The following is a 26249-nucleotide window of genomic DNA, read 5'->3' on the forward strand; positions in this document are numbered from 1 at the left end:
CCGTACTGGTCCATACAGGTTTGTACCGGTCCATACTGGTCCATACTGGTTTATACTGGTTTCCCTGCAGGCTGGGCCCCGAGGATTTCATCCGGACCCCCACGGGGCAGCTGGGCCCATACTGGTCCATACTGGTTTATACTGGTTTATAGTGATTCATACTGGTTTATAGGGATTTATACTGGTCCATACTGGTCCATACTGGTTTGTACTGGTTTATACTGGTTTATACTGGTCTCCCTGCAGGCTGGGCCCCGAGGATTTCATCCGGACCCCCACGGGGCAGCTGGGGCCATACTGGTCCATACTGGTTTATAGTGATTTATACTGGTTTATAGTGGTCCATACTGGTCCATACTGGTTTATACTGGTTTATACTGGTCTCCCTGCAGTCTGGGCCCTGAGGATTTCATCCGGACCCCCACGGGGCAGCTGGGGCCATACTGGTTTATAGTGATTTATACTGGTTTATACTGGTTTATAGTGATTTATACTGGTCCGTACTGGTCCATACTGGTTTATACTGGTCCATACTGGTTTATAGTGATTTATACGGGTCTGTACTGGTCCATACTGGTCCGTACTGGTTTATACTGGTCCATACTGGTCCGTACTGGTCCATACTGGTCCATACTGGTCCATACTGGTCCATACTGGTCCATACTGGTTTTTACTGGTCTCCCTGCAGGCTGGGCCCCGAGGATTTCATCCGGACCCCCACGGGGCAGCTGGGGCCATACTGGTCCATACTGGTTTATACTGGTTTATCGTGATTTATACTGGTCCGTACTGGTCCAGACCGGTCCATACTGGTCCATACTGGTTTATACTGGTTTATACTGGTCTCCCTGCAGGCTGGGCCCCGAGGATTTCATCCAGACCCCCACGGGGCCGCTGGGGCCATACTGGTCCATACTGGTTTCTGTTGGTTTATACTGGTCCGTACTGGTCCATACTGGTTTGTACTGGTTTATACTGGTTTATACTGGTCTCCCTGCAGGCTGGGCCCCGAGGATTTCATCCGGACCCCCACGGGGCAGCTGGGGCCATACTGGTCTATACTGGTTTATAGTGATTTATACTGGTTTATAGTGATTTATACTGGTCTGTACTGGTCCATACTGGTCCATACTGGTCCATACTGGTTTATACTGGTCTCCCTGCAGGCTGGGCCCCAAGGATTTCATCCGGACCCCCACGGGGCAGCTGGGGCCATACTGGTTTATACTGGTTTATAGGGATTTATACTGGTTCATACTGGTCCATACTGGTCCATACTGGTCCATACTGGTTTATACTGGTTTCCCTGCAGGCTGGGCCCTGAGGATTTCATCTGGACCCCCACGGGGCAGCTGGGCCCATACTGGTCCATACTGGTCCATACTGGTTTATAGTGATTTATACTGGTCCGTACTGGTCCATACTGGTCCATACTGGTTTATACTGGTCCATACTGGTCCATACTGGTTTGTACTGGTCCATACTGGTTTATACCGGTTTCCCTGCAGGCTGGGCCCCGAGGATTTCATCCGGACCCCCACGGGGCAGCTGGGCCCATACTGGTTTATACTGGTTTATAGTGATTTATACTGGTTTATACTGGTTTATAGTGATTTATACTGGTCCATACTGGTCCATACTGGTTTATACTGGTCTCCCTGCAGGCTGGGCCCTGAGGATTTCATCCGGACCCCCACGGGGCAGCTGGGGCCATACTGGTTTATACTGGTTTATACTGGTTTATAGTGATTTATACTGGACCGTACTGGTCCATACTGGTCCATACTGGTTTATACTGGTTTGTACTGGTTTCTCTGCAGGCTGGGCCCCGAGGATTTCATCCGGACCCCCACGGGGCAGCTGGGGCCATACTGGTTTATACTGGTTTATAGTGATTTATACTGGTTGTTAGTGATTTATACTGGTCCGTACTGGTCTGTACTGGTTTGTACTGGTCCGTACTGGTCCAAACTGGTTTATACTGGTTTATACTGGTTTCCCTGCAGGCTGGGCCCCGAGGATTTCATCTGGACCCCCACGGGGCAGCTGGGGCCATACTGGTCCATACTGGTTTATAGTGATTTATACTGGTCCATACTGGTCCATACTGGTCCATACCGGTTTGTACTGGTCCATACTGGTTTATACTGGTTTGTACTGGTCTCCCTGCAGGCTGGGCCCCGAGGATTTCATCCGGACCCCCACGGGGCACCTGGGGCCATACTGGTCCATGCTGGTTTATACTGATTTATACTGGTCCATACTGGTTTATACTGATTTATACTGGTTTATAGTGATTTATACTGGTCCATACTGGTTTGTACTGGTTTATACTGGTTTATACTGGTTTCCCTGCAGGCTGGGCCCCGAGGATTTCATCCAGACCCCCACGGGGCAGCTGGGGCCATACTGGTTTATACTGGTTTATAGTGATTTATACTGGTCCGTACTGGTCCATACTGGTCCGTACCGGTTTGTACTGGTCCATACTGGTCCATACTGGTTTGTACTGGTCCATACTGGTTTATACTGGTTTATACTGGTCTCCCTGCAGGCTGGGCCCCGAGGATTTCATCCGGACCCCCACGGGGCAGCTGGGGCCATACTGGTTTATACTGGTTTATAGTGATTTATACTGGTTTATAGGGATTTATACTGGTCCGTACTGGTTTATACTGGTTTATACTGGTTTATACTGGTCTCCCTGCAGGCTGGGCCCCGAGGATTTCATCCGGACCCCCACGGGGCAGCTGGGGCCATACTGGTCCTTACTGGTCCATACTGGTTTATAGTGATTTATACTGGTCCATACCGGTTTGTACTGGTCCATACTGGTTTGTACTGGTCCATACTGGTTTATACTGGTCCATACTGGTCCATACTGGTTTATACTGGTTTCCCTGCAAGCTGGGCCCCGAGGATTTCATCCGGACCCCCACGGGGCAGCTGGGGCCATACTGGTTTATACTGGTTTATAGTGATTTATACTGGTCCGTACTGGTCCATACTGGTTTGTACTGGTCCATACTGGTTTATACTGGTTTATACTGGTCTCCCTGCAGGCTGGGCCCCGAGGATTTCATCCGGACCCCCACGGGGCAGCTGGGCCCATACTGGTCCATACTGGTTTATAGTGATTTATACTGGTTTATAGTGATTTATACTGGTCCGTACTGGTCCATACTGGTCCATACTGGTTTATACTGGTCTCCCTGCAGGCTGGGCCCTGAGGATTTCATCCGGACCCCCACGGGGCAGCTGGGGCCATACTGGTTTATTGTGGTTTATACTGGTTTATAGTGATTTATACTGGTCCGTACTGGTCCATACTGGTTTATACTGGTCCATACTGGTTTATACTGGTCCATACTGGTTTATACTGGTCTCCCTGCAGGCTGGGCCCCGAGGATTTCATCCGGACCCCCACGGGGCAGCTGGGCCCATACTGGTTTATACTGGTTTATAGTGATTTATACTGGTCCGTACTGGTTTATACTGGTCCATACCGATTTGTACTGGTCCATACTGGTCCATACTGGTTTATACTGGTCTCCCTGCAGGCTGGGCCCCGAGGATTTCATCCGGACCCCCACGGGGCAGCTGGGGCCATACTGGTTTATACTGGTTTATAGTGATTCATACTGGTTTATAGGGATTTATACTGGTCCATACTGGTTTATACTGGTCCATACTGGTTTGTACTGGTCTCCCTGCAGGCTGGGCCCTGAGGATTTTATCCAGACCCCCACGGGGCAGCTGGGGCCATACTGGTTTATACTGGTTTATAGTGATTTATACTGGTTTATATTGATTTATACTGGTCCATACTGGTCCATACCGGTTTGTACCGGTCCATACTGGTCCATACTGGTTTATACTGGTCTCCCTGCAGGCTGGGCCCCGAGGATTTCATCCGGACCCCCACGGGGCAGCTGGGGCCATACTGGGTTATACTGGTTTATAGTGATTTATACTGGTTTATAGTGATTTATACTGGTTTATACTGGTCCGTACTGGTCCATACTGGTTTATACTGGTTTGTACTGGTTTCTCTGCAGGCTGGGCCCCGAGGATTTCATCCGGACCCCCACGGGGCAGCTGGGCCCATACTGGTCCATACTGGTTTATACTGGTTTATAGTGATTCATACTGGTTTATACTGGTTTATCGTGATTTTTACTGGTTTATCGTGATTTATACTGGTTTATACTGGTTTATAGTGATTTATACTGGTCCGTACCGGTCCATACTGGTTTGTACTGGTCCATACTGGTTTATACTGGTTTATACTGGTTTGTACTGGTCTCCCTGCAGGCTGGGCCCTGAGGATTTCATCCGGACCTCCACGGGGCAGCTGGGGCCATACTGGTCCATGCTGGTCCATACTGGTTTATAGTGATTTATACTGGTCTGTACTGGTCCATACTGGTTTGTACTGGTCCATACTGGTTTGTACTGGTCCATACTGGTTTGTACTGGTTTCTCTGCAGGCTGGGCCCCGAGGATTTCATCCGGACCCCCACGGGGCAGCTGGGGTCATACTGGTCCATACTGGTTTATAGCGATTTATACAGGTCCATACTGCTTTGTACTGGCCCATACTGGTTTATACTGGTTTATACTGGTCTCCCTGCAGGCTGGGCCCCGAGGATTTCATCCGGACCCCCACGGGGCAGCTGGGGCCATACTGGTCCATACTGGTTTATAGTGATTTATACTGGTTTATAGTGATTTATACTGGTCCGTACTGGTCCATACTGGTTTATACTGGTCCATACTGGTTTATACTGGTCTCCCTGCAGGCTGGGCCCCGAGGATTTCATCCGGACCCCCACGGGGCAGCTGGGGCCATACTGGTCCATACTGGTTTATACTGATTTATACTGGTCCGTACTGGTTTATACTGGTCCATACTGGTTCGTACCGGTTTGTACTGGTCCATACTGGTTTATACTGGTTTGTACTGGTTTCCCTGCAGGCTGGGCCCCGAGGATTTCATCCGGACCCCCACGGGGCAGCTGTTTGTGACCCCCCGGGTGCGCAGGGGGGTCCTGCCCCGTGTCCTGGAGGGGCTGCTGGCCGCCAGGAGCAGGTGGGGACTGGGGAGATTTGGGGAGAAATTGGGAATTTGGGGGAGAAATTGGGAATTTTTGGGCATTTTGGGGGAATTCAGGGGGAAATTGGGAATTTTGGGGGAATTTTGGGGGAATTCGGGGGGAAATTGGGGGAAATTTGGGAGAACTGGGGAGGAAATTGGGGAAATTTGGGGAGAAATTGGGAAATTTGGGGAGAAATTGGGGAATTTTGGGGCATTTTGGGGGAAATTAGTGGGGAAATTGGGGAAATTTGGGGGAATTGGGGAGGAAATTGGGGAATTTTGGGGAGAAATTGGGAATTTGGGGGAGAAATTGGGAATTTGGGGGAGAAATTGGGAATTTGGGGGAGAAATTGGGGCATTTTGGGGGGAAATTGGGGCATTTTGGGGAATTTGGGGGGAAATTGGGGCATTTTGGGGGGAAATTGGGGAATTAGGGGGGAAATTGGGGGATTTTGGGGAAATTAGGGGAGAAATTGGGAATTTTGGGGAGAAATTGGGAATTTTGGGGAGAAATTGGGAATTTTGGGGCATTTTGGGGGAATTCAGGGGGAAATTGGGGGAGTTGGGGGGGAAACTGGGGGGGATTGGGGGGAAATTTGGGGGAATTGGGGAGGAAATTGGGGAAATTTGGGGAGAAATTGGGAATTTTGGGGAGAAATTGGGGGATTTTGGGGGAATTCTGAGGAGAAATTGGGAATTTTTGGGCATTTTGGGGGAATTAGAGGAGAAATTGGGGGATTTTGGGAAATTTGGGGAGAAATTTGGAATTTTGGGGGCTCAGGTGTGCCCAGGTGAGCTCACCTGCAGGTCCTGGCAGGGTAAAGGCAGCACAGGACCCAATTTGAGTGAATTTTTGCCCATTTCCACGGGGATTTTTGGTATTTCCACGGGGATTTCTCTGCCCAGGTGTGTTCACCTGTGCCCAGGTGAGCTCACCTGTGGGTCCTGGCAGGGTACAGGCAGCACAGGACCCAATTTGGGTGAATTTGGGTGAATTTTGCTCATTTCCGTGGGGATTTTTGCTATTTCCGTGGGGATTTCTCTGCCCAGGTGTGCCCAGGTGAGCTCACCTGCAGGTCCTGGCAGGGTAAAGGCAGAGCAGGACCCAAATTGGGTGAATTTGGGTGAATTTTTGCCCATTTCCGTGGGGATTTTTGGTATTTCCGTGGGGATTTCTCTGCCCAGGTGCGTTCACCTGTGCCCAGGTGAGCTCACCTGCGGGTCCTGGCAGGGTGAAGGCAGCACAGGACCCAATTTGGGTGAATTTGGGTGAATTTTTGCCCATTTCCGTGGGGATTTTTGGTATTTCCGTGGGGATTTCTCTGCCCAGGTGCGTTCACCTGTGCCCAGGTGAGCTCACCTGCGGGTCCTGGCAGGGTGAAGGCGGCTCTGGCCGAGGAGAAGGACCCCGAGCGGCGCCAGGTGCTGGACGGGCGGCAGCTCGCGCTCAAGGTCAGCGCCAACTCCGTCTACGGCTTCACCGGGGCGCAGGCCGGGCGCCTGCCCTGCCTGGAGATCTCACAGGTGAGCAGCGCACCTGGGCACGCACCTGGGCACACCTGGGCACACCTGGGGGGCTCCTGGGATAGCCACAAACACACCTGGGCACACCTGAGCACACCTGGGCACACCTGAGGGACCCCTGGGCACACCTGGTAGGGGTTTGGGCACACCTGGGGGCATCTGGGCACACCTGGGATAGCCACAAACACACCTGGGCACACCTGGGTACACCTGGGCACGCACCTGGGCACACCTGGGATAGCCACAAACACACCTGGGCACACCTGGGTACACCTGGGATAGCCACAAACACATCTGGGCACACCTGAGCACACCTGGGCACACCTGGGATAGCCACAAACACACCTGGGCACGCACCTGGGCACACTTGGGGGCATCTGGGCACACCTGGGATAGCCACAAACACACCTGGGCACGCACCTGGGCACACCTGGGGGCACCTGGGATAGCCACAAACACACCTGGGCACACCTCGGGGCACCTGGGCACACCTGGGGGCATCTGGGCACACCTGGGATAGCCACAAACACACCTGGGATAGCCACAAACACACCTGGGCACACCTGGGGGCATCTGGGCACACCTGAAGGACCCCTGGGCACACCTGAGGGACCCCTGGGCGCACCTGGGCATACCTGAAGGACCCCTGGGCACACCTGAAGGACCCTTGGGCACACCTGGGCACACCTGGGATAGCCACAAACACACCTGGGCACACCAGGGATAGCCACAAACACACCTGGGCACACCTGAGCACACCTGGGCACACCTGAGGGACACTTGGGCACACCTGAGGGACCCCTGGGCACACCTGAAGGACACTTGGGCACACCTGAGGGATCCCTCGGCACACCTGGGCACACCTGAGGGACCCCTGAGCACACCTGGGCACACCTGAGGGACCCCTGGGCACCCCTGAGGGATCCTTGGGCACACCTGAGGGATCCTTAAACACACCTGGGCACACCTGAGGGACCCCTGGGCACACCTGGGCACACCTGAGGCACACCTGAGGGACTCCTGAGCACACCTGAGGGACCCCTGGGCACCCCTGAGGGATCCTTGGGCACACCTGAGGGATCCTTAAACACACCTGGGCACACCTGAGGCACACCTGGGCACACCTGGGCACACCTGGGGCACACCTGGGCACACCTGGGCACACGTGTGCCTCAGCTGTGCCTCACCTGCAGAGCGTCACCGGCTTCGGGCGCCAGATGATCGAGAGGACCAAGCAGCTGGTGGAGAGCCAGTACCCCGACGTGCAGGTAACGCACCTGGCACACCTGGGCACACCTGGGCACACCTGGGCACTCCTGAGTCACACCTGGGCACGCCTGGGCACACCTGGCACACCTGAGTCACACCTGGCACACCTGGGCACACCTGGGATAGCCACAAACACACCTGGGCACACCTGGGCAAAGATCTGGGTACAAGTGACACACCTGGGCACACCTGGGCACAGGGAACAGACCTGGGCACGCCTGGGCACAGGGAACACACCTGGGCACACCTGGGCACAGGGAACACACCTGGGCACAGCTGGCACAGGGAACACACCTGGTCACACCTGGGCACACCTGGGCACGCCTGGCACAGGTGACACACCTGAGCACAGAGAGCACACTTGGCACAGGTAACGCACCTGGGCACACCTGGCACACCTGGGCAAAGACCTGGGTACAAGTGACACACCTGGGCACACCTGGGCACACCTGGGCACAGGGAACACACCTGGGCACACCTGGCACAGGGAACACACCTGAGTCACACCTGGGCACACCTGGGCACGCCTGGCACAGGTGACACACCTGAGCACAGAGAGCACACCTGGCACAGGGAACAGACCTGGGCACACCTGGGTACAGGGAACACACCTGGCACACCTGGGCACGCCTGGCACAGGTGACACACCTGGCACAGGGAACACACCTGGGCACACCTGGGTACAGGGAACACACCTGGCACAGGTGACACACCTGGCACAGAGAACACACCTGGCACAGGTGACACACCTGGCACAGGTGACACACCTGGCACAGGGAACACACCTGGGCACACCTGGGCACAGGTGACACACCTGGGCAAAGACCTGGGTACGAGTGACACACCTGGCACACCTGAGCACGCCTGGCACAGGGAACACACCTGGGCACACCTGGGCACAGACCTGGGTACAGGTGACACACCTGGGCACACCTGGGCACAGACCTGGATACAAGTGACACACCTGGGCACACCTGAGTCACACCTGGGCATGCCTGGGCACGCCTGGGCACAGGCAACACGCATGGGCACAGGAACACACCTGGGCACACCTGGCACAGGGAACACACCTGGGCAAAGACCTGGATACAAGTGACACACCTGGGCACACCTGAGTCACACCTGGGCACAGGTGACACACCTGGGTACAGGGAGCACACCTGGGCACACCTGGCACAGGGAACAGACCTGGGCACAGGGAACACACCTGGCACACCTGGGCAAAGACCTGGGTACAGGTGACACACCTGGGCACGCCTGGCACAGGGAATACACCTGGCACAGGTGACACACCTGGCACAGGTGACACACCTGGCACAGGGAACACACCCAGGCACACCTGGGTACAGGTGACACACCTGGGCACACCTGGGCACAGGTGCCACACCTGGGCACACCTGGGCACAGGTAACACACCTGGGCACACATGAGCCACACCTGGGCACAGCCCTGGGTACAGGTGCCACACCTGGGCACACCTGGGGCCGCATTTTCGGGCACTTCCGCGGTGTTTTGGGGCTTTTTGGGTGAAATTTGATATTTTTGGACTTTCTGACCCCAATTTTCTCATTTTTCACCCCAAATTTCCCTCCCCAGGTGGTGCACGGTGACACAGACTCGGTGATGTCACCTGGGGGGGACATTTTGGAGCATTTTGGGCCATTTCAGTCAGATTTTGGTCCATTTCAATGGGTTTTTTTTTGTTTTTTAGGTGAAATTTGCTATTTTTGAACACTCTGACCCCAATTTTCCCATTTTTATCCCCAAATCTGTGTCCCCAGGTGGTGCACGGTGACACAGACTCGGTGATGTCACCTGGGGGGGACATTTTGAGCCATTTCAGTCAGATTTTGGTCCATTTCAATGGGGTTTTTGTGTATTTTAATGGGGATTTTTGCTGTTTTTTGATATTTTTGAACACTCTGACCCCAAATTTGAGGTTTTTGTCCCCAAATGTGTGTCCCCAGGTGGTGCACGGTGACACAGACTCGGTGATGTCACCTTGGGGGGACATTTTGGGCCATTTCAGTCAGATTTTGGTCCATTTCAGTGCAATTTTTGGGGTTTTTTCGGTGAATTTTGGGTGAAATTTGATGTTTTTGAACACTCTGACCCCAATTTTTGTGTTTTTAACCCCAAATTTCGGTCCCCAGGTGGTGTACGGTGACACAGACTCGGTGATGTCACCTTGGGGGGGACATTTTGGAGCATTTCAGGCCATTTCAGTCAGATTTTGGTGCATTTCAGTGCGATTTTTATGTATTTTAATGGGGATTTTTGCTGTTTTTTGTGGTGCTGACCCCAAATTTGAGGTTTTTCACCCCAAATCTGCGTCCCCAGGTGGTGCACGGTGACACAGACTCGGTGATCTCACCTTGGGGGGGACATTTTGGAGCATTTTGGGCCATTTCAGTCAGATTTTGGTCCATTTCAATGGGGTTTTTGTGTATTTTAATGGGGATTTTTGCTGTTTTTTGATATTTTTGAACACTCTGACCCCAATTTTCTCATTTTTCACCCCAAATTTTCTGTCCCCAGGTGGTGCACGGTGACACAGACTCGGTGATGTCACCTTGGGGGGGACATTTTGAGCCATTTCAGTCAGATTTTGGTCCATTTCAGTGCAATTTTGGTGCATTTCAATGGGGTTTTTTTTATTTTTTAGATGAAATTTGATATTTTTGAACACTCTGACCCCAAATTTGAGGTTTTTGTCCCCAAATTTCTGTCCCCAGGTGGTGCACGGTGACACAGACTCGGTGATGTCACCTTGGGGGGACATTTTGGGCCATTTCAGTGACATTTTGGTCACTTTAGTGACATTTTGGTCCATATCAGTGCAATTTTTGTGTATTTTAATGGGGATTTTTTTGGTTTTTAGGCGGATTTTGGGGTTTTTTGACTTTCTGACCCCAAATTTGAGGTTTTTGTCCCCAATTTTGTGTCCCCAGGTGGTGCACGGTGACACAGACTCGGTGATGTCACCTGGGGGGGACATTTTGGGCCATTTCAGTCAGATTTTGGCGTAATTTAATGCAATTTTTTTGGGTTTTTTGGTGAATTTTGGGTGAAATTTGATATTTTTGAACACTCTGACCCCAAATTTGGTGTTTTTAACCCCAAATCTGTGTCCCCAGGTGGTTTATGGTGACACAGACTCGGTGATGTGCCGCCTGGCCGTGCCCTCGGTGCCCGAGGCGGCCGCCCGGGGTCGCTCCGTGGCCGCCTGGGTGTCCGGACACTTCCCCTCCCCCATCCGCCTCGAGTTCGAGAAGGTTCCGGAAAATTTGGGGCCTTTTGGGGCTTTTTGGGCGGTTTGGGGTTTATAAAAGGGAATTTTGGGGTTTAAAAGGGGAATTTTAGGCCATTTAAGGGGAAATTTTGGGGATTTTAAGGGAATTTTGGGGATTAAAAGGAGAATTTGGGGGTTAAAAGGGGAATTTTTGGGTTAAAAGGGGAATTTTGGGGGTTTTAGGGGGAATTTTGGGGGTTTTAGGGGGAATTTTGGGGAGTTTGGGGTTTAAAAAGGGGAATTTTGGGGGTTAAAAGGGGAATTTTGGGGAGTTTGGGGGTTATAAAGGGGAATTTGGGGGTTTAAAGGGGAATTGTGGGGTTTAAAAGGGGAATTTTGGGGGGTTTGGGGTTTATAAAGGGGAATTTTGGGGCATTTTGGGGCTTTTTGGGGAGTTTGGGGGTTAAAAAGGGGAATTTTGGGGTTATAAGGGGAATTTTGGGGTTTAAAAGGGGAATTTTGGGATTTTGGGGGGGATTTTTGGGGGTTTTAGGGAGAAATTTGGGGCGTTTTGGGGCTTTTTGGGCAGTTTGGGGTTTATAAAGGGGAATTTTGGGGTTTAAAAGGGGAAATTTGGGGTTTTTAGGGTGAATTTTGGGGGGTTTTGGGGAGTTGGTTAAAAAAGGGAATTTTGGGGTTTTTAGGGAGAAATTTTGGGGGATTTCGGGGGGTTTTGGGGTTTAAAAGGGGAATTTTGGGGTTAAAAGGGGAATTTTGGGGGGTTTTAGGGGGGGTTTTGGGGGGATTTTAGGTCATTTAAGGGGAATTTTGGGGTCAAAAGGGGGAATTTTTGGGATTTTGGGGGATTTTAGGTCATTTAAGGGGAAATTTTGGAGTTTTTAGGGGGAATTTTGGGGTTAAAAGGGGAATTTTGGGGGGGTTTTGGGGGGTTTAAAAGGGGAATTTTGGGGTTAAAATGGGGAATTTTGGGGGTTTTAGGGAGAAATTTGGGGGGTTTTGAGGGATTTTGGGTCATTTAAGGGGAAATTTTGGGGATTTTAAAGGAATTTTGGGGGAAAATTTTGGGATTTTTAGGGAGAATTTTGGGGTATTTCGGGAATTTTGGGGCTTTTTTAGGATTTTTTGGGGTTTTGGGGGTTTAAAAGAGGCAATTTTGGGGTTTTAAGGGGAATTTTGGGGGGTTTTGGGCTCCTTTTGGGGTTTTGGGAGTTTAGAAGGGGAATTTTGGGGTTTAAAAGGGGTAAATTTGGGGGGATTTTAGGTCACTTAAGAGGAATTTTCGGGGAGTTTTGGGACTTTTTGGGGAGTCTTGGGTTTTTTGGGGTTTAAAAGGGAAATTTTGGGGTTAAAAGGGGGAATTTTGGTGGGTTTGGGGGGATTTTAGGTCTTTAAGGGGAAATTTTGGGGTTTTTAGGGGGAATTTTGGGGGTTAAAAGAGGGAATTTGGGGGTTTATAGGAAAATTTTGAGGGTAAAAGGCGAATTTTTGGGCCTTTTTGGGGAGTTTGGGGTTTAAAAAGGGGAATTTTGGGGTTTAAAAGGGGGAATTTTGGGGTGTTTTGGGGCTTTTTGGGGAGTTTGGGGTTTATAAAGAATTTTGGGGTTTAAAAGGGGAATTTTGGGGGATTTTGGGCCTTTTGGGGGAGTTTGGGGGGTTTTAAAGGGAATTTTGGGGGGGGTTTGGGGGATTTTAGGTCATTTAAGGGGAATTTTGGAGTTTTTAGGGAGAAATTTAGGGTTTTGGGGGAGAACTTTCGGGTCTTTGGTGGGGTTTTGGCATTTTTGGGGATTTAGGGGTTTTGGGGGTTTAAAAGGGGCAATTTTGGGATTTTTAGGGAGAATTTTGGGGGGTTTTGGGGTTTAAAAGGGGAGTTTTGGAGTTTTTAGGGGGATTTTGGGGAGTTTTGGGGGGATTTTGGGATTTTTAAGGGGAATTGGGGAAAATAGCTTGAAAATTGATAAAAAATAGCTAAAAAATGGGGGGGAAAGTTTAAAAATGGGTAAAAAGGAGCTAAAAAATGGTAAAAAATAGCTAAAAAATGGGGGAAAATAGCTTAAAAATGGGTAAAAAATAGCTAAAAAATAGGGAAAAAATGGGGGAAAAAAGCTAAAAAAAGGTAAAAAATTGGGGAAAAAATTGAGCAAGGTGGGGAAGGGATGTGTGAGGAGTTTGGTTTCGTTTCCAGGTGTACCTGCCCTACCTACTGATCAGCAAGAAGCGCTACGCCGGCCTCTGCTTCCCGGGGGGATCCGGGGGCGCCCCCAAACTGGACTGCAAGGGGCTGGAGGCCGTCAGGAGGGACAACTGTCCCCTGGCTGCCAACCTGGTGACAGCCTGCCTCAGGAGGATCCTGCTGCACAGGTGGGTTTGGGGTGAAAAAGGGGAAAAATGGTGAAAAAATGGAGAAAAACGGTGAAAAAATGACCAAAAACGGTGAAAAAATGGAGAAAAACGGTGAAAAAATGGAGAAAAATGGGGGGAAAATGGGGAAATGGCCCAAAAATGGGAGAATTTCACCATGAGTGCCAGCCTGCCTCAGGAGGATCCTGCTGCACAGGTGGGTTTGGGGTGAAAAAGGGGAAATTTGGGAAAAAAATTGAGAAAAACGGTGAAAAAATGGAGAAAAACGGACAAAAAATGGCCAAAAACGGTCAAAAAATGGTCAAAAAATGGTCAAAAAATGGGGAAATGGCCCAAAAATGGGAGAATTTCACCCTGATTTGGAGCCTGCCTCAGGAGGATCCTGCTGCACAGGTGGGTTTGGGGTGAAAATGGGAAAAATTGGGAAAAAATGGAGAAAAACGGTGAAAAAATGGAGAAAAACGGCCAAAAAATGGACAAAAAGTGGGGAAATGTCCCAAAAATGGGACAGCTGTCCCCTGGCTGTCAACCTGGTGCCAGCCTGCCTCAGGAGGATCCTGCTGCACTGGTGGGTTTGGGGGAAAAAAGGGAAAAATTGGGAAAAAATGGGGAAAAAATGGAGAAAAACGGTGAAAAAATGGCCAAAAACGGCCAAAAAATGGGGAAAAAATGGGGAAATGGCCCAAAAATGGGAGAATTTCACCCTGAGTGGCAGCCTGCCTCAGGAGGATCCTGCTGCACAGGTGGGTTTGGGGTGAAAATGGAGGAATTTGGGAAAAAATGGTGAAAAAATGGTGAAAAACGGACAAAAAATGGACAAAAATGGCCAAAAAATGGAGAAAAATGGACAAAAAATGGTCAAAAAATGGGGAAATGGCCCAAAAATGGGACAGCTGTGCCCTGGCTGCCAACCTGGTGCCAGCCTGCCTCAGGAGGATCCTGCTGCACAGGTGGGTTTGGGGTGAAAATGGGAAAAATTGGGAAAAAATGGAGAAAAACGGTGAAAAAATGGCCAAAAATGGCCAAAAATGGCGAAAAAATGGAGAAAAAGGGGGAAAAAATGGGGAAATGGCCCAAAAATGGGAGAATTTCACCCTGATTTGGAGCCTGCCTCAGGAGGATCCTGCTGCACTGGTGGGTTTGGGGTGAAAATGGGAAAAATTGGGAAAAAACGGTGAAAAAATGGAGAAAAACGGCCAAAAAATGACCAAAACCGGCCCAAAAATGGAGAAAAATGGAGAAAAATGGAGAAAAAATGGGGAAATGGCCCAAAAATGGGAGAATTTCACCCTGATTTGGAGCCTGCCTCAGGAGGATCCTGCTGCACAGGTGGGTTTGGGGTGAAAAAGGGGGAATTTGGGAAAAAATGGTGAAAAAATGGAGAAAAACTGTGAAAAAATGGGGGAAAAATGGGGAAATGGCCCAAAAATGGGACAGCTGTCCCCTGGCTGCCAACCTGGTGACAGCCTGCCTCAGGAGGATCCTGCTGCACAGGTGGGTTTGGGGTGAAAAAGGGAAAAATTGGGAAAAAATGGTGAAAAAATGACCAAAAACGGTGAAAAAATGGCCAAAAACGGCCAAAAATGGTGAAAAAATGGAGAAAAAATGGAGAAAAAATGGGGAAATGGCCCAAAAATGGGAGAATTTCACCCTGATTTGGAGCCTGCCTCAGGAGGATCCTGCTGCACAGGTGGGTTTGGGGTGAAAACGGGGAAAATTGGGAAAAAATGGTGAAAAACGGTGAAAAAACGGTGAAAAAATGGAGAAAAACGGTGAAAAAATGGAGAAAAATGGAGAAAAAATGGGGAAATGGCCCAAAAATGGGAGAATTTCACCCTGATTTGGAGCCTGCCTCAGGAGGATCCTGCTGCACTGGTGGGTTTGGGGTGAAAAAAGGGGGAATTTGGGAAAAAATGGAGAAAAAATGACCAAAAACGGTGAAAAAATGACGAAAACGGCCAAAAAATGGAGAAAAATGGACAAAAAGTGGGGAAAAAATGGGGAAATGGCCCAAAAATGGGAGAATTTCACCCTGATTTGGAGCCTGCCTCCGGAGGATCCTGCTGCACAGGTGGGTTTGGGGTGAAAAAGGGAAAAATTGGGAAAAAATGGTGAAAAAATGGAGAAAAACGGTGAAAAAATGGCCAAAAATGGCCAAAAAATGGAGAAAAATGGACAAAAAATGGTCAAAAAATGGGGAAATGGCCCAAAAATGGGACAGCTGTCCCCTGGCTGCCAACCTGGTGCCAGCCTGCCTCAGGAGGATCCTGCTGCACAGGTGGGTTTGGGAGAAAAAAGGGGAAAATGGTGAAAAAATGGTGAAAAAATGACCAAAAACGGCCAAAAAATGGAGAAAAACGGTGAAAAAATGGGGGGAAAATGGGGAAATGGCCCAAAAATGGGAGAATTTCACCCTGATTTGGAGCCTGCCTCAGGAGGATCCTGCTGCACTGGTGGGTTTGGGGTGAAAAAGGGGGAATTTGGGAAAAAATGGTGAAAAAATGGAGAAAAACGGTGAAAAAATGACCAAAAACGGCCAAAAAATGACCAAAAATTGGGGAAATGGCCCAAAAATGGGACAGCTGTCCCCTGGCTGCCAACCTGGTGACAGCCTGTCTCAGGAGGATCCTGCTGCACAGGTGGGTTTGGGGTGAAAAAGGGAAAAATTGGGAAAAAACGGTGAAAAAATGGAGAAAAACGGTGAAAAAATGGCCAAAAACGGCCAAAAAATGGTCAAAAAATGGGGAAATGGCCCAAAAATGGGAGAATTTCACCCTGGGTGCCAGCCTGCCTCAGGAGGATCCTGCTGCACAGGTGGGTTTGGGGTGAAAATGGGGAAATTTGGGAAAAAATGGAGAAAAACGGCAAAAAAATGGAGAAAAATGGTGAAAAAATGACGAAAAATGGACAAAAAATGGAGAAAAATGGACAAAAAATGGTCAAAAAATGGGGAAATGGCCCAAAAATGGGAGAATTTCCCCCTGAGTTCCAGCCTGCCTCAGGAGGATCCTGCTGCACTGGTGGGTTTGGGGTGAAAATGGGGAAATTTGGGAAAAAATGGAGAAAAACGGTGAAAAAATGACGAAAACGGCCCAGAAATGGTCAAAAATGGTCAAAAAATGGTTAAAATGTGGGGAAATGGCCCAAAAATGGGAGAATTTCACCCTGAGTGGCAGCCTGCCTCAGGAGGATCCTGCTGCACTGGTGGGTTTGGGGTGAAAATGGGGGAATTTGGGAAAAAACGGTGAAAAAATGACCAAAAACGGACAAAAAATGACCAAAACGGCCAAAAAATGGAGAAAAATGGTGAAAAAATGGAGAAAAATGGGGGAAAAATGGGGAAATGGCCCAAAAATGGGAGAATTTCACCCTGATTTGGAGCCTGCCTCAGGAGGATCCTGCTGCACTGGTGGGTTTGGGGTGAAAATGGGGGAATTTGGGAAAAAATGGAGAAAAAATGACCAAAAAAGGAGAAAAAATGGCCAAAAATTGGGGAAATCTTGTGGGTTTGGGGTCATTTTGGGGTCAGTTTTTGGGGTGAATTTGGGCTGGTTTTGGGGTCAGTTTAGGGCAGTTTTCTCATGGATTTGGGGTCAGTTTGGGATGGATTTGGGGTCATTTTTGGGGTCCCTGACCCCCATTTTTCCCAGGGATCCCCAGGGGGCCGTGGCCCACGCCCAGGAGGTTTGGGGTGGATTTGGGGTCATTTTTGGGGTCAGTTTTGGGGTCCCTGACCCCCCAATTTTCACAGGGACCCCCAGGGGGCCGTGGCCCACGCCCAGGAGGTTTGGGTGGATTTGGGGTCGGTTTTTGGGGTCAGTTTGGGATGGATTTGGGGTCAGTTTGGGGTCAGTTTTGGGGTGGATTTAGGGTCAGTTTTTGGGGTCAGTTTGGGGTGGATTTGGGGTCAGTTTGGGGTGGATTTGGGGTCAGTTTTTGGGGTCAGTTTGGGATGGATTTGGGGTCAGTTTGGGGTGGATTTAGGGTCAGTTTTTGGGGTCAGTTTGGGATGGATTTGGGGTCAGTTTGGGGTGGATTTGGGGTCAGTTTGGGATGGATTTGGGGTCAGTTTGGGGTGGATTTGGGGTCAGTTTGGGGTGGATTTGGGGTCAGTTTGGGATGGATTTGGGGTCAGTTTGGGATGGATTTGGGGTCAGTTTGGGATGGATTTGGGGTCAGTTTGGGGTGGATTTGGGGTCAGTTTAGGGCAGTTTTGGGGTCAGTTTTGGGGTGGATTTGGGGTCAGTTTGGGATGGATTTGGGGTCAGTTTTGGGGTCAGTTTTGGGGTCAGTTTGGGATGGATTTGGGGTCAGTTTGGGGTGGATTTGGGGTCAGTTTTGGGGTCAGTTTGGGGTCAGTTTTGGGGTCAGTTTGGGATGGATTTGGGGTCAGTTTGGGATGGATTTGGGGTCAGTTTGGGGTGGATTTGGGGTCAGTTTTGGGGTCAGTTTGGGGTCAGTTTTGGGGTCAGTTTGGGATGGATTTGGGGTCAGTTTGGGATGGATTTGGGGGCAGTTTGGGGTCGGGTTTGGGATGGATTTGGGGTCAGTTTTGGGGTCAGTTTGGGATGGATTTGGGGTCAGTTTGGGATGGATTTGGGGTCAGTTTGGGGTGGGTTTGGGGGCAGTTTGGGGTGGATTTGGGGTCAGTTTGGGATGGATTTGGGGGCAGTTTGGGGTCAGTTTGGGGTCAGTTTGGGATGGATTTGGGGTCAGTTTTGGGGTCAGTTTTGGGGTCAGTTTGGGAGGATTTGGGGTCAGTTTGGGGTGGGTTTGGGGTCAGTTTATGGGTCAGTTTGGGGTCAGTTTTTGGGGTCAGTTTGGGGTCAGTTTGGGATGGATTTGGGGTCAGTTTGGGGCAGTTTTTGGGGTCAGTTTAGGGTGGATTTGGGGCCAGTTTGGGGCAGTTTGGGGCAGTTTTTGGGGTGAATTTGGGCTGGTTTTGGGGTCAGTTTAGGGCAGTTTTCTCATGGATTTGGGGTCAGTTTGGGATGGATTTGGGGTCATTTTTGGGGTCCCTGACCCCCAATTTTCACAGGGATCCCCAGGGGGCCGTGGCCCACGCCCAGGAAGTTTGGGTGGATTTGGGGTCAGTTTTTGGGGTCAGTTTTTGGGGTCCCTGACCCCCCATTTTTCCCAGGGACCCCCAGGGGGCCATGGCCCTTGCCCAGGAAGTTTGGGATGGATTTGGGATCAGTTTGGGGCAGTTTTTGGGGTGAATTTGGGCTGGTTTTGGGGTCACTTTAGGGCAGTTTTCTCATGGATTTGGGGTCAGTTTGGGATGGCAGTTCTGAGTGGGTTTTGGGTGATTTTTGGGGTCAGTTTAGGATGGATTTGGGGTCAGTTTTGGGGTCAGTTTGGGATGGATTTGGGGTCAGTTTAGGTCAGTTTTGGGGTCTCTCACCCCCAGTTTTCACAGGGACCCCCAGGGGGCCGTGGCCCACACCCAGGAGGTTTGGGTGGATTTGGGGTCAGTTTTGGGGTCATTTTTGGGGTCCCTGACCCCCATTTTTGGCAGGGATCCCCAGGGGGCTGTGGCCCACGGCCAGGAAGTTTGGGATGGATTTGGGGTCAGTTTGGGGCAGTTTTTGGGGTCAGTTTGGGATGGATTTGGGGTGGCAGTTCTGGCTGGGTTTGGGGTGGATTTGGGGTCCGTTTTTGGGGTCCCTGACCCCCCAATTTCCACAGGGATCCCCAGGGGGCCGTGGCCCACGCCCAGGAAGTTTGGGTGGATTTGGGGTCGGTTTTTGGGATGGATTTGGGGCAGTTTTGGGTGGCAGTTCTGGGTGGGTTTTGGGTGATTTTTGGGGTCAGTTTAGGTCATTTTTGGGGTCCCTGACCCCCATTTTTCACAGGGATCCCCAGGGGGCCGTGGCCCACGCCCAGGAGGTTTGGGTGGATTTGGGGTCAGTTTTGGGGTCAGTTTGGGGTGGATTTGGGGTCAGTTTGGGGTCAGTTTTTGGGGTCAGTTTGGGATGGATTTGGGGTCAGTTTTGGGGTCAGTTTTGGGATGGATTTGGGGTCATTTTTGGGGTCCCTGACCCCCATTTTTCCCAGGGATCCCCAGGGGGCCGTGGCCCACGCCCAGGAGGTTTGGGGTGAATTTGGGGTCAGTTTTGGGGTCCCTGACCCCCAATTTCCACAGGGATCCCCAGGGGGCCGTGGCCCACGCCCAGGAGGTTTGGGTGGATTTGGGGTCGGTTTTTGGGGTCAGTTTGGGATGGATTTGGGGTCAGTTTGGGGTCAGTTTTGGGATGGATTTGGGGCAGTTTTGGAGTCAGTTTGGGATGGATTTGGGGTCAGTTTTTGGGGTCAGTTTGGGGCAGTTTTGGAGTCAGTTTGGGATGGATTTGGGGTCAGTTTTGGGGTCAGTTTGGGATGGATTTGGGGTCAGTTTGGGGTGGATTTGGGGTCAGTTTTGGGGTCAGTTTGGGGCAGTTTTTTGGTTGAATTTGGGTCATTTTTGGGGTCCCTGACCCCCAATTTTCATAGGGACCCCCAGGGGGCCGTGGCCCACGCCCAGGAGGTTTGGGTGGATTTGGGGTCGGTTTTTGGGATGGATTTGGGGCAGTTTTGGGGTGGCAGTTCTCGGTGGGTTTTGGGTGATTTTTGGGGTCAGTTTAGGTCATTTTTGGGGTCCCTGACCCCCATTTTTGGCAGGGATCCCCAGGGGGCCGTGGCCCACGCCCAGGAAGTGATCTCAGACCTGCTCTGCAACCGCATCGACATCTCCCAGCTCGTCATCACCAAGGAGCTGACCCGGGCAGCCAGCGCCTACAGCGCCCCCCAGGCACACGTGGCCCTGGCTGAGAGGTGAGAAAAACCCCAAAAACACCTCAAAATCACACCCAGAAACCCCAAAAACCTCAAAATCCCACCAAAAACCCACCCAGAAACCCCAAAAACCCCAAAACCACCCCAAAAAACGGAAAAAAAACAACCCAAGAAACCCCAAAAACACCCCCAGAAACCACCATAAACCCCAAAATTCACCCTTAAAACCCCAAAAATCACCCCCAAGACCCCCCAAAAAACACCCAGAAACACCAAAAACCCACCCAGAAACCCCCAAAACACCCCCGAAACCCCAAAAACCCCAAAATCCACCCCAAAACCCCTAAAAATCACCCCAAAAACACCCCCAGAAACCCCAAAATCCACCCCAAAACCCTTCCAGCGCCTACAGCGCCCCCCAGGCACACATGGCCCCGGCTGAGAGGTGAGAAAACCCCCAAAAAACCCCAAAATCACCTCAAAAACCTCAAAAAATGGAAAAAACAACCCAAGAAATCCCAAAAACCCACCCAGAAACCCCAAAACACCCCCAGAAACCCCAAAAAACCTCAAAATTCACCCTAAAAACGCCCCCCAGGCACACGTGGCCCTGGCTGAGAGGTGAGAAAACCACAAAAACACCCCAAAAACCTCAAAAAATGGAAAAAACAACCCAAGAAACCCCAAAATCCCCAAAAATCGCCCCAAAAATACCCCAAAACCACCCCCCAAACTTTGGAAAATGGAAAAAACACCCCCAGAACCAACCCAAAACCCCAAAATCCCCAAAAAACACCCCAAAACCACCTCAAAAACCCTGAAAAATGGAAAAAAACACAGCCAGAAACCTTAAAAAGCCACCTAGAAACCCCAAAAACCTCAAATCCACCCCAAAACCCCTAAAAATCACCCCAAAAACACCCCCAGAAACCCCAAAATCCACCCCAAAACCCTTCCAGCGCCTACAGCGCCCCCCCAGGCACACGTGGCCCTGGCTGAGAGGTGAGAAAACCCCCAAAAAACCCCAAAAACACCCAAAAAACCCAGAAAAACGGAAAAAACACACCCAGAAACCCCAAAAAACCCCAAAAATCACCCAAAACACCCCCAGAAACCCCAAAAACCCCAAAAATCACCCCAAAACACCCCCAGAAACCCCAAAAACCCCAAAATCCACCCCCAAGACCTCCAAAAACTTCCCCAGAAACCCCCAAAACCTCAAAAATCACCCCAAAAACACCCCCAGAAATTTTGGTTCACAATTTTGGGGTTTTTTTCCTCCAAAGTTTCTCCTTTTTTCCCAATTTTGGGGTTTTTTCCCCCAGAATTTTGGAGGTTTTTCTCTAAATTTTGATATTTCCCCCTAAATTTTGGGGGGTTTCCCCCAAATTTCTCATTTTTTCCGAATTTTGGGGGTTTTTCCCCCCCAGATTTCCCCTTTTTTCCCAATTTTGGGGTTTTCCCCCCCAGAATTTTGGGGTTTTCCCCCGTTTTTTTCTGGTTTTCCCAATTTTGGGTTTTTTTCCCCCCAAATTTCTCCATTTTCCCCCAGAATTTTGGGGGTTTTTTCCCCCATTTTTCCCAAATTTGGGGTTTTTTTCCCAGAATTTTGGGGTGTTTTCCCCCAAATTTCTCCATTTATTTTGGGTTTTTTTCCCTAAATTTTGATATTTTCCCCCCAAATTTTAGGGTGTTTTCCCCCATTTTTCCCAATTTTGGAGTTTTTCCCCCCAGAATTTGTGGTTTTTCCCCCATTTTTTCCCAATTTTGGGCTTTTTCCCCCAAAATTTGTGGGTTTTTTTCCCTTTTTCACGATTTTGGGTTTTTTTCCCCCAAATTTCTCCTTTTTTCCCCAGAATTTTGGGGATTTTTCCCTAAATTTTGATATTTTCCCCCAAAATTTGTGATTTTTTTTCCCTTTTTCCTAATTTTGGGGTTTTTTCCCCCATTTTTCCCCATTTTTTCCCTATTTTGGATTCTTTCCCCCATTTTTTCCCAATTTTGGGGTTTTTCCCCCAAATTTCTCCATTTTCCCCCAGAATTTTGGGTTTTTTTCCCCCAAAATTTTTTGTTTTTCCCCCTTTTTTCTCAATGTTGTTGTTTTTCCCCCCAAGTTTCTCCATTTTCCTCCAGAATTTTGGGCTTTTTTTCCCTAAATTTTGAGGTTTTCCCCTAAATTTTGAGGTTTTCCCCCAGAATTTGGGTTTTTTCCCCCATTTTTTCCCAATTTTGGGCTTTTTCCCCCAGAACTTTGGCTTTTTTCCCCCAAATTTCTCCATTTTTCCCCAGAATTTTGGGGTTTTTTCCCTAAATTTTGATATTTTCCCCCAGAATTTGCGGTTTTTCCCCCATTTTTTCCCAATTTTGGGCCTTTTCCCCCCAGAACTTTTGCTTTTTTCCCCTTTTTCCCAATTTTGGGTTTTTTCCCCCAGAATTTTGGGGGTTTTCCCCAGAATTTGGGTTTTTTCCCCCAGAATTTTGAGGTTTTTCCCCAGAATTGGAAGGGGGTTTCCCCCAGAATTTTGGGGGTTTTTCCCCAAATTTCTCCTTTTCTCCCAATTTTGGAGTTTTTTCCCCCAGAATTTGTGGGGGTTTTTCCCAATTTTGGTTTTTTTTCCCAATTTTGGTTTTTTTCCCAATTTTCTCTTTTTTTCCCCCAGAATTTGGGTTTTTCCCCCATTTTTTCCCCTTTTTTTCCCAATTTGGGCTTTTTCCCCCAGAACTTTGGGGTTTTTCCCCCAGAACTTTGGGGTTTTTTCCCTAAATTTTGATATTTTCCCCCAGAATTTTGATATTTCCCCCAAAATTTGTAATTTTTTTCCCATTTTTTCCCACTTTTGCCGTTTTTCTCCCCAGGCTGCGGCGCCGGGACCCCGGCAGCGCCCCCAACCTTGGGGACAGAGTTCCCTACGTCATCGTCACCGGGGCACGGGGACAGGCGGCCTACACCCGCTCTGAGGTCAGAGGTCATCCTGGGGTCATCCAGGGGTCACCCAGGGGTCACTCAGGGGTCACTCAGGGTCATTGGGGTCACTCGGGGTCAGAAAATGCCAAAAATTGGGGAAATTTGGGAAAAATTGAGGAAATTTGGGGGGCTGGGGTCACTCAGGGGTCACTCAGGGGTCACTGGGGTCACTCAGGGGTCACTCAGGGGTCACCCAGGGGTCATTGGGGTCACCCAGGGGTCATTGGGTCACTCAGGGGTCATTGGGGTCACTCAGGGGTCACTCAAGGTCACTCGGGGTCAGAAAATGCCAAAAATTGGGAAAAAATCGAGTAAATTTGGGGAAATTTGGGATATTTGGGAGGCTGGGATCACCCAGGGGTCACTCAGGGGTCACTGGGGTCATCCAGGGGTCACTCAGGGGTCATTGGGGTCACCCAGGGGTCACTCAAGGTCACTCGGGGGCAGAAAATGGCAAAAATTGGGGAAATTTGGCTAAAATTGGGGGAAATTTGGGGAAAAAATGAGTAAGTTTGGGGGGCTGGGGTCACTCAAGGTCACTCAGGGGTCATTGGGGTCACCCAGGGGTCATTGGGGTCACTCAGGGGTCATTGGGGTCACTCAGGGTCACTCACTGTCCCCTATGTCATTGTCACCGGGGCACGGGGACAGGCGGCCTACACCCGCTCTGAGGTCAGAGGTCATCCTGGGGTCATCCAGGGGTCACTCAGGGGTCACTCAGGGGTCACCCAGGGGTCACTCGGGGTCACTCAGGGTCAGAAAATGGCAAAAATTGGGAAAAAATCGGGGAAATTTGGGGGGTTGAGGACACTGGGGTCACTCAGGGGTCATTGGGGTCACTCAGGGGTCATCCAGGGGTCATTGGGGTCACCCAGGGGTCACTCAAGGTCACTCGGGGTCAGAAAATGGCAAAAATTGGGGAAATTTGGCTAAAATTGGGGGAAATTTGGGGGGCTGGGGTCACTCAGAGGTCATTGGGGTCACTCAGGGGTCACTCAGGGGTCATTGGGGTCACTCAGGGGTCACTCGGGGGTCACTCGGGGGCAGAAAATGGAAAAAATTGGGGAAATTTGGCTAAAATTGAAGGAAAATTGGGGAAATTTGGGGAAAAAATGAGTAAGTTTGGGGGGCTGGGGTCACTGGGGTCACTCAGGGGTCATTGGGGTCACTCAGGGGTCACCCAGGGGTCACTCAGGGGTCACTCAGGGGTCACTCACTGTTCCCTACGTCATCGTCACCGGGGCACGGGGACAGGCGGCCTACACCCGCTCCGAGGTCAGAGGTCATCCTGGGGTCACTCAGGGGTCATCCAGGGGTCATTGGGGTCACCCAGGGGTCACTCGGGGGCAGAAAAGGCCAAAAATTGGGGAAATTTGGGAAAAAATTGGGGGAATTTGGGGGGCTGAGGTCACTGGGGTCACTCAGGGGTCACTGGGGTCACTCAGGGGTCATTGGGGTCACCCAGGGGTCACTCGGGGTCAGAAAAGGCCAAAAATTGGGGAAATTTGGGGGAAATTGGGGTAAAATTGAGTGAATTTGGGGGAAATTTGGGGGGCTGGGGTCACTCAGGGTCACCCAGGGGTCACTCAGGGGTCATTGGGGTCACTCAGGGGTCACTCAGGGTCAGAAAATGGCAAAAATTGGGGAAATTTGGGAAAAATTGGGGAAATTTGGGGGAAATTGGGGGAAATTTGGGGGCTGGGGTCACTCAGGGGTCACTCAGGGGTCACTCAGGGGTCATTGGGGTCATCCAGGGGTCACTCGGGGTCAGAAAATGGCAGAAATTGGGAAAAAATCGAGGAAATTTGGGGGAAATTTGAGAGAAATTTGGGATATTTGGGAGGCTGAGGTCACCCAGGGGTCACTGGGGTCACTCTTGGGTCACTCAGGGGTCATTGGGGTCACCCAGGGGTCACTCAGGGGTCATTGGGGTCACTCAGGGGTCATCCAGGGGTCACTCAGGGGTCATTGGGGTCACCCAGGGGTCATTGGGGTCACCCAGGGGTCACTCGGGGTCAGAAAATGGCAAAAATTGGGAAAAAATCGAGTAAATTTGGGGAAATTTGGGGGAAATTTGAGAGAAATTTGGGATATTTGGGAGGCTGAGGTCACCCAGGGGTCACTCAGGGGTCACTGGGGTCACTCAGGGGTCATTGGGGTCACCCAGGGGTCACTCGGGGTCAGAAAAGGCCAAAAATTGGAGAAATTTGGGGGAAATTTGGGGAAATTTGGGGGGCTGAGGTCACTGGGGTCACTCAGGGGTCACTCAGGGGTCATTGGGGTCACTCAGGGGTCACTGGGGTCACTCAGGGGTCACCCAGGGGTCACTCGGGGTCAGAAAATGCCAAAAATTGGGGAAATTTGGGAGAAAATTGAGGAAATTTGGGGGAAATTGGGGGAGATTTGGGGGAAATTTTGGGAGCTGGGGTCACTCAGGGTCACCCAGGGGTCACTCAGGGGTCACTCAGGGTCAGAAAATGGCAAAAATTGGGGAAATTTGGGGAAAATTGGGAGAGATTTGGGGGAAATTTGGGGAAATTTTGGGAGCTGGGGTCACTGGGGTCACTCAGGGGTCATCCAGGGGTCATTGGGGTCACCCAGGGGTCACTCAGGGTCAGAAAATGTCAAAAATTGGGAAAAAATCGAGGAAATTTGGGGGAAATTTGAGAGAAATTTGGGATATTTGGGGGGCTGGGGTCACTCAGGGGTCACTCAGGGTCAGAAAATGCCGAAAATTGGGGAAATTTGGGAAAAATCGAGTGATTTTCCCATTTTCCCCCCGAATTTTCCCATTTCCACCCCAAATTTTCTCGTTTTTCCCCCCAAATTTCCCATTTTCCCCCTGAATTTTTTACAAAATCCCCGTTTTTCCCCCTGAATTTTCCCGAATTCCCCGTTTTTCACCCCAAATTTTCCCGAATTTCCCGTTTTTCACCCCAAATTTTCCCATTTTCACCCCAAATTTCCCATTTCCACCCCGAATTTTCCCGTTTTCCCCGTTTTTC

At 50.3% G+C, this 26249-nt stretch overlaps 1 protein-coding gene across 1 annotated transcript in view; it reads left to right on the forward strand.

Moving 5' to 3' along the window:
- POLD1 (DNA polymerase delta 1, catalytic subunit) overlaps positions 1-26249 on the forward strand; it is a gene marked incomplete at both ends in the record, with an annotated part of 50800 nt that overhangs the window by 24090 nt on the left and 461 nt on the right. Inside the window, 7 exons of the mRNA XM_084224310.1 lie at positions 4979-5092; positions 6475-6622; positions 7816-7890; positions 11029-11166; positions 13330-13505; positions 20166-20318; positions 23136-23238. Of these exons, the coding sequence (XP_084080436.1) occupies positions 4979-5092; positions 6475-6622; positions 7816-7890; positions 11029-11166; positions 13330-13505; positions 20166-20318; positions 23136-23238 (907 nt within the window). The remainder of the gene's footprint in view (positions 1-4978; positions 5093-6474; positions 6623-7815; positions 7891-11028; positions 11167-13329; positions 13506-20165; positions 20319-23135; positions 23239-26249) is intronic.

Source organism: Fringilla coelebs, assembly GCF_963513975.1.
Source record: "Fringilla coelebs genome assembly, chromosome: 36".
NCBI lineage: Eukaryota > Metazoa > Chordata > Aves > Passeriformes > Fringillidae > Fringilla > Fringilla coelebs.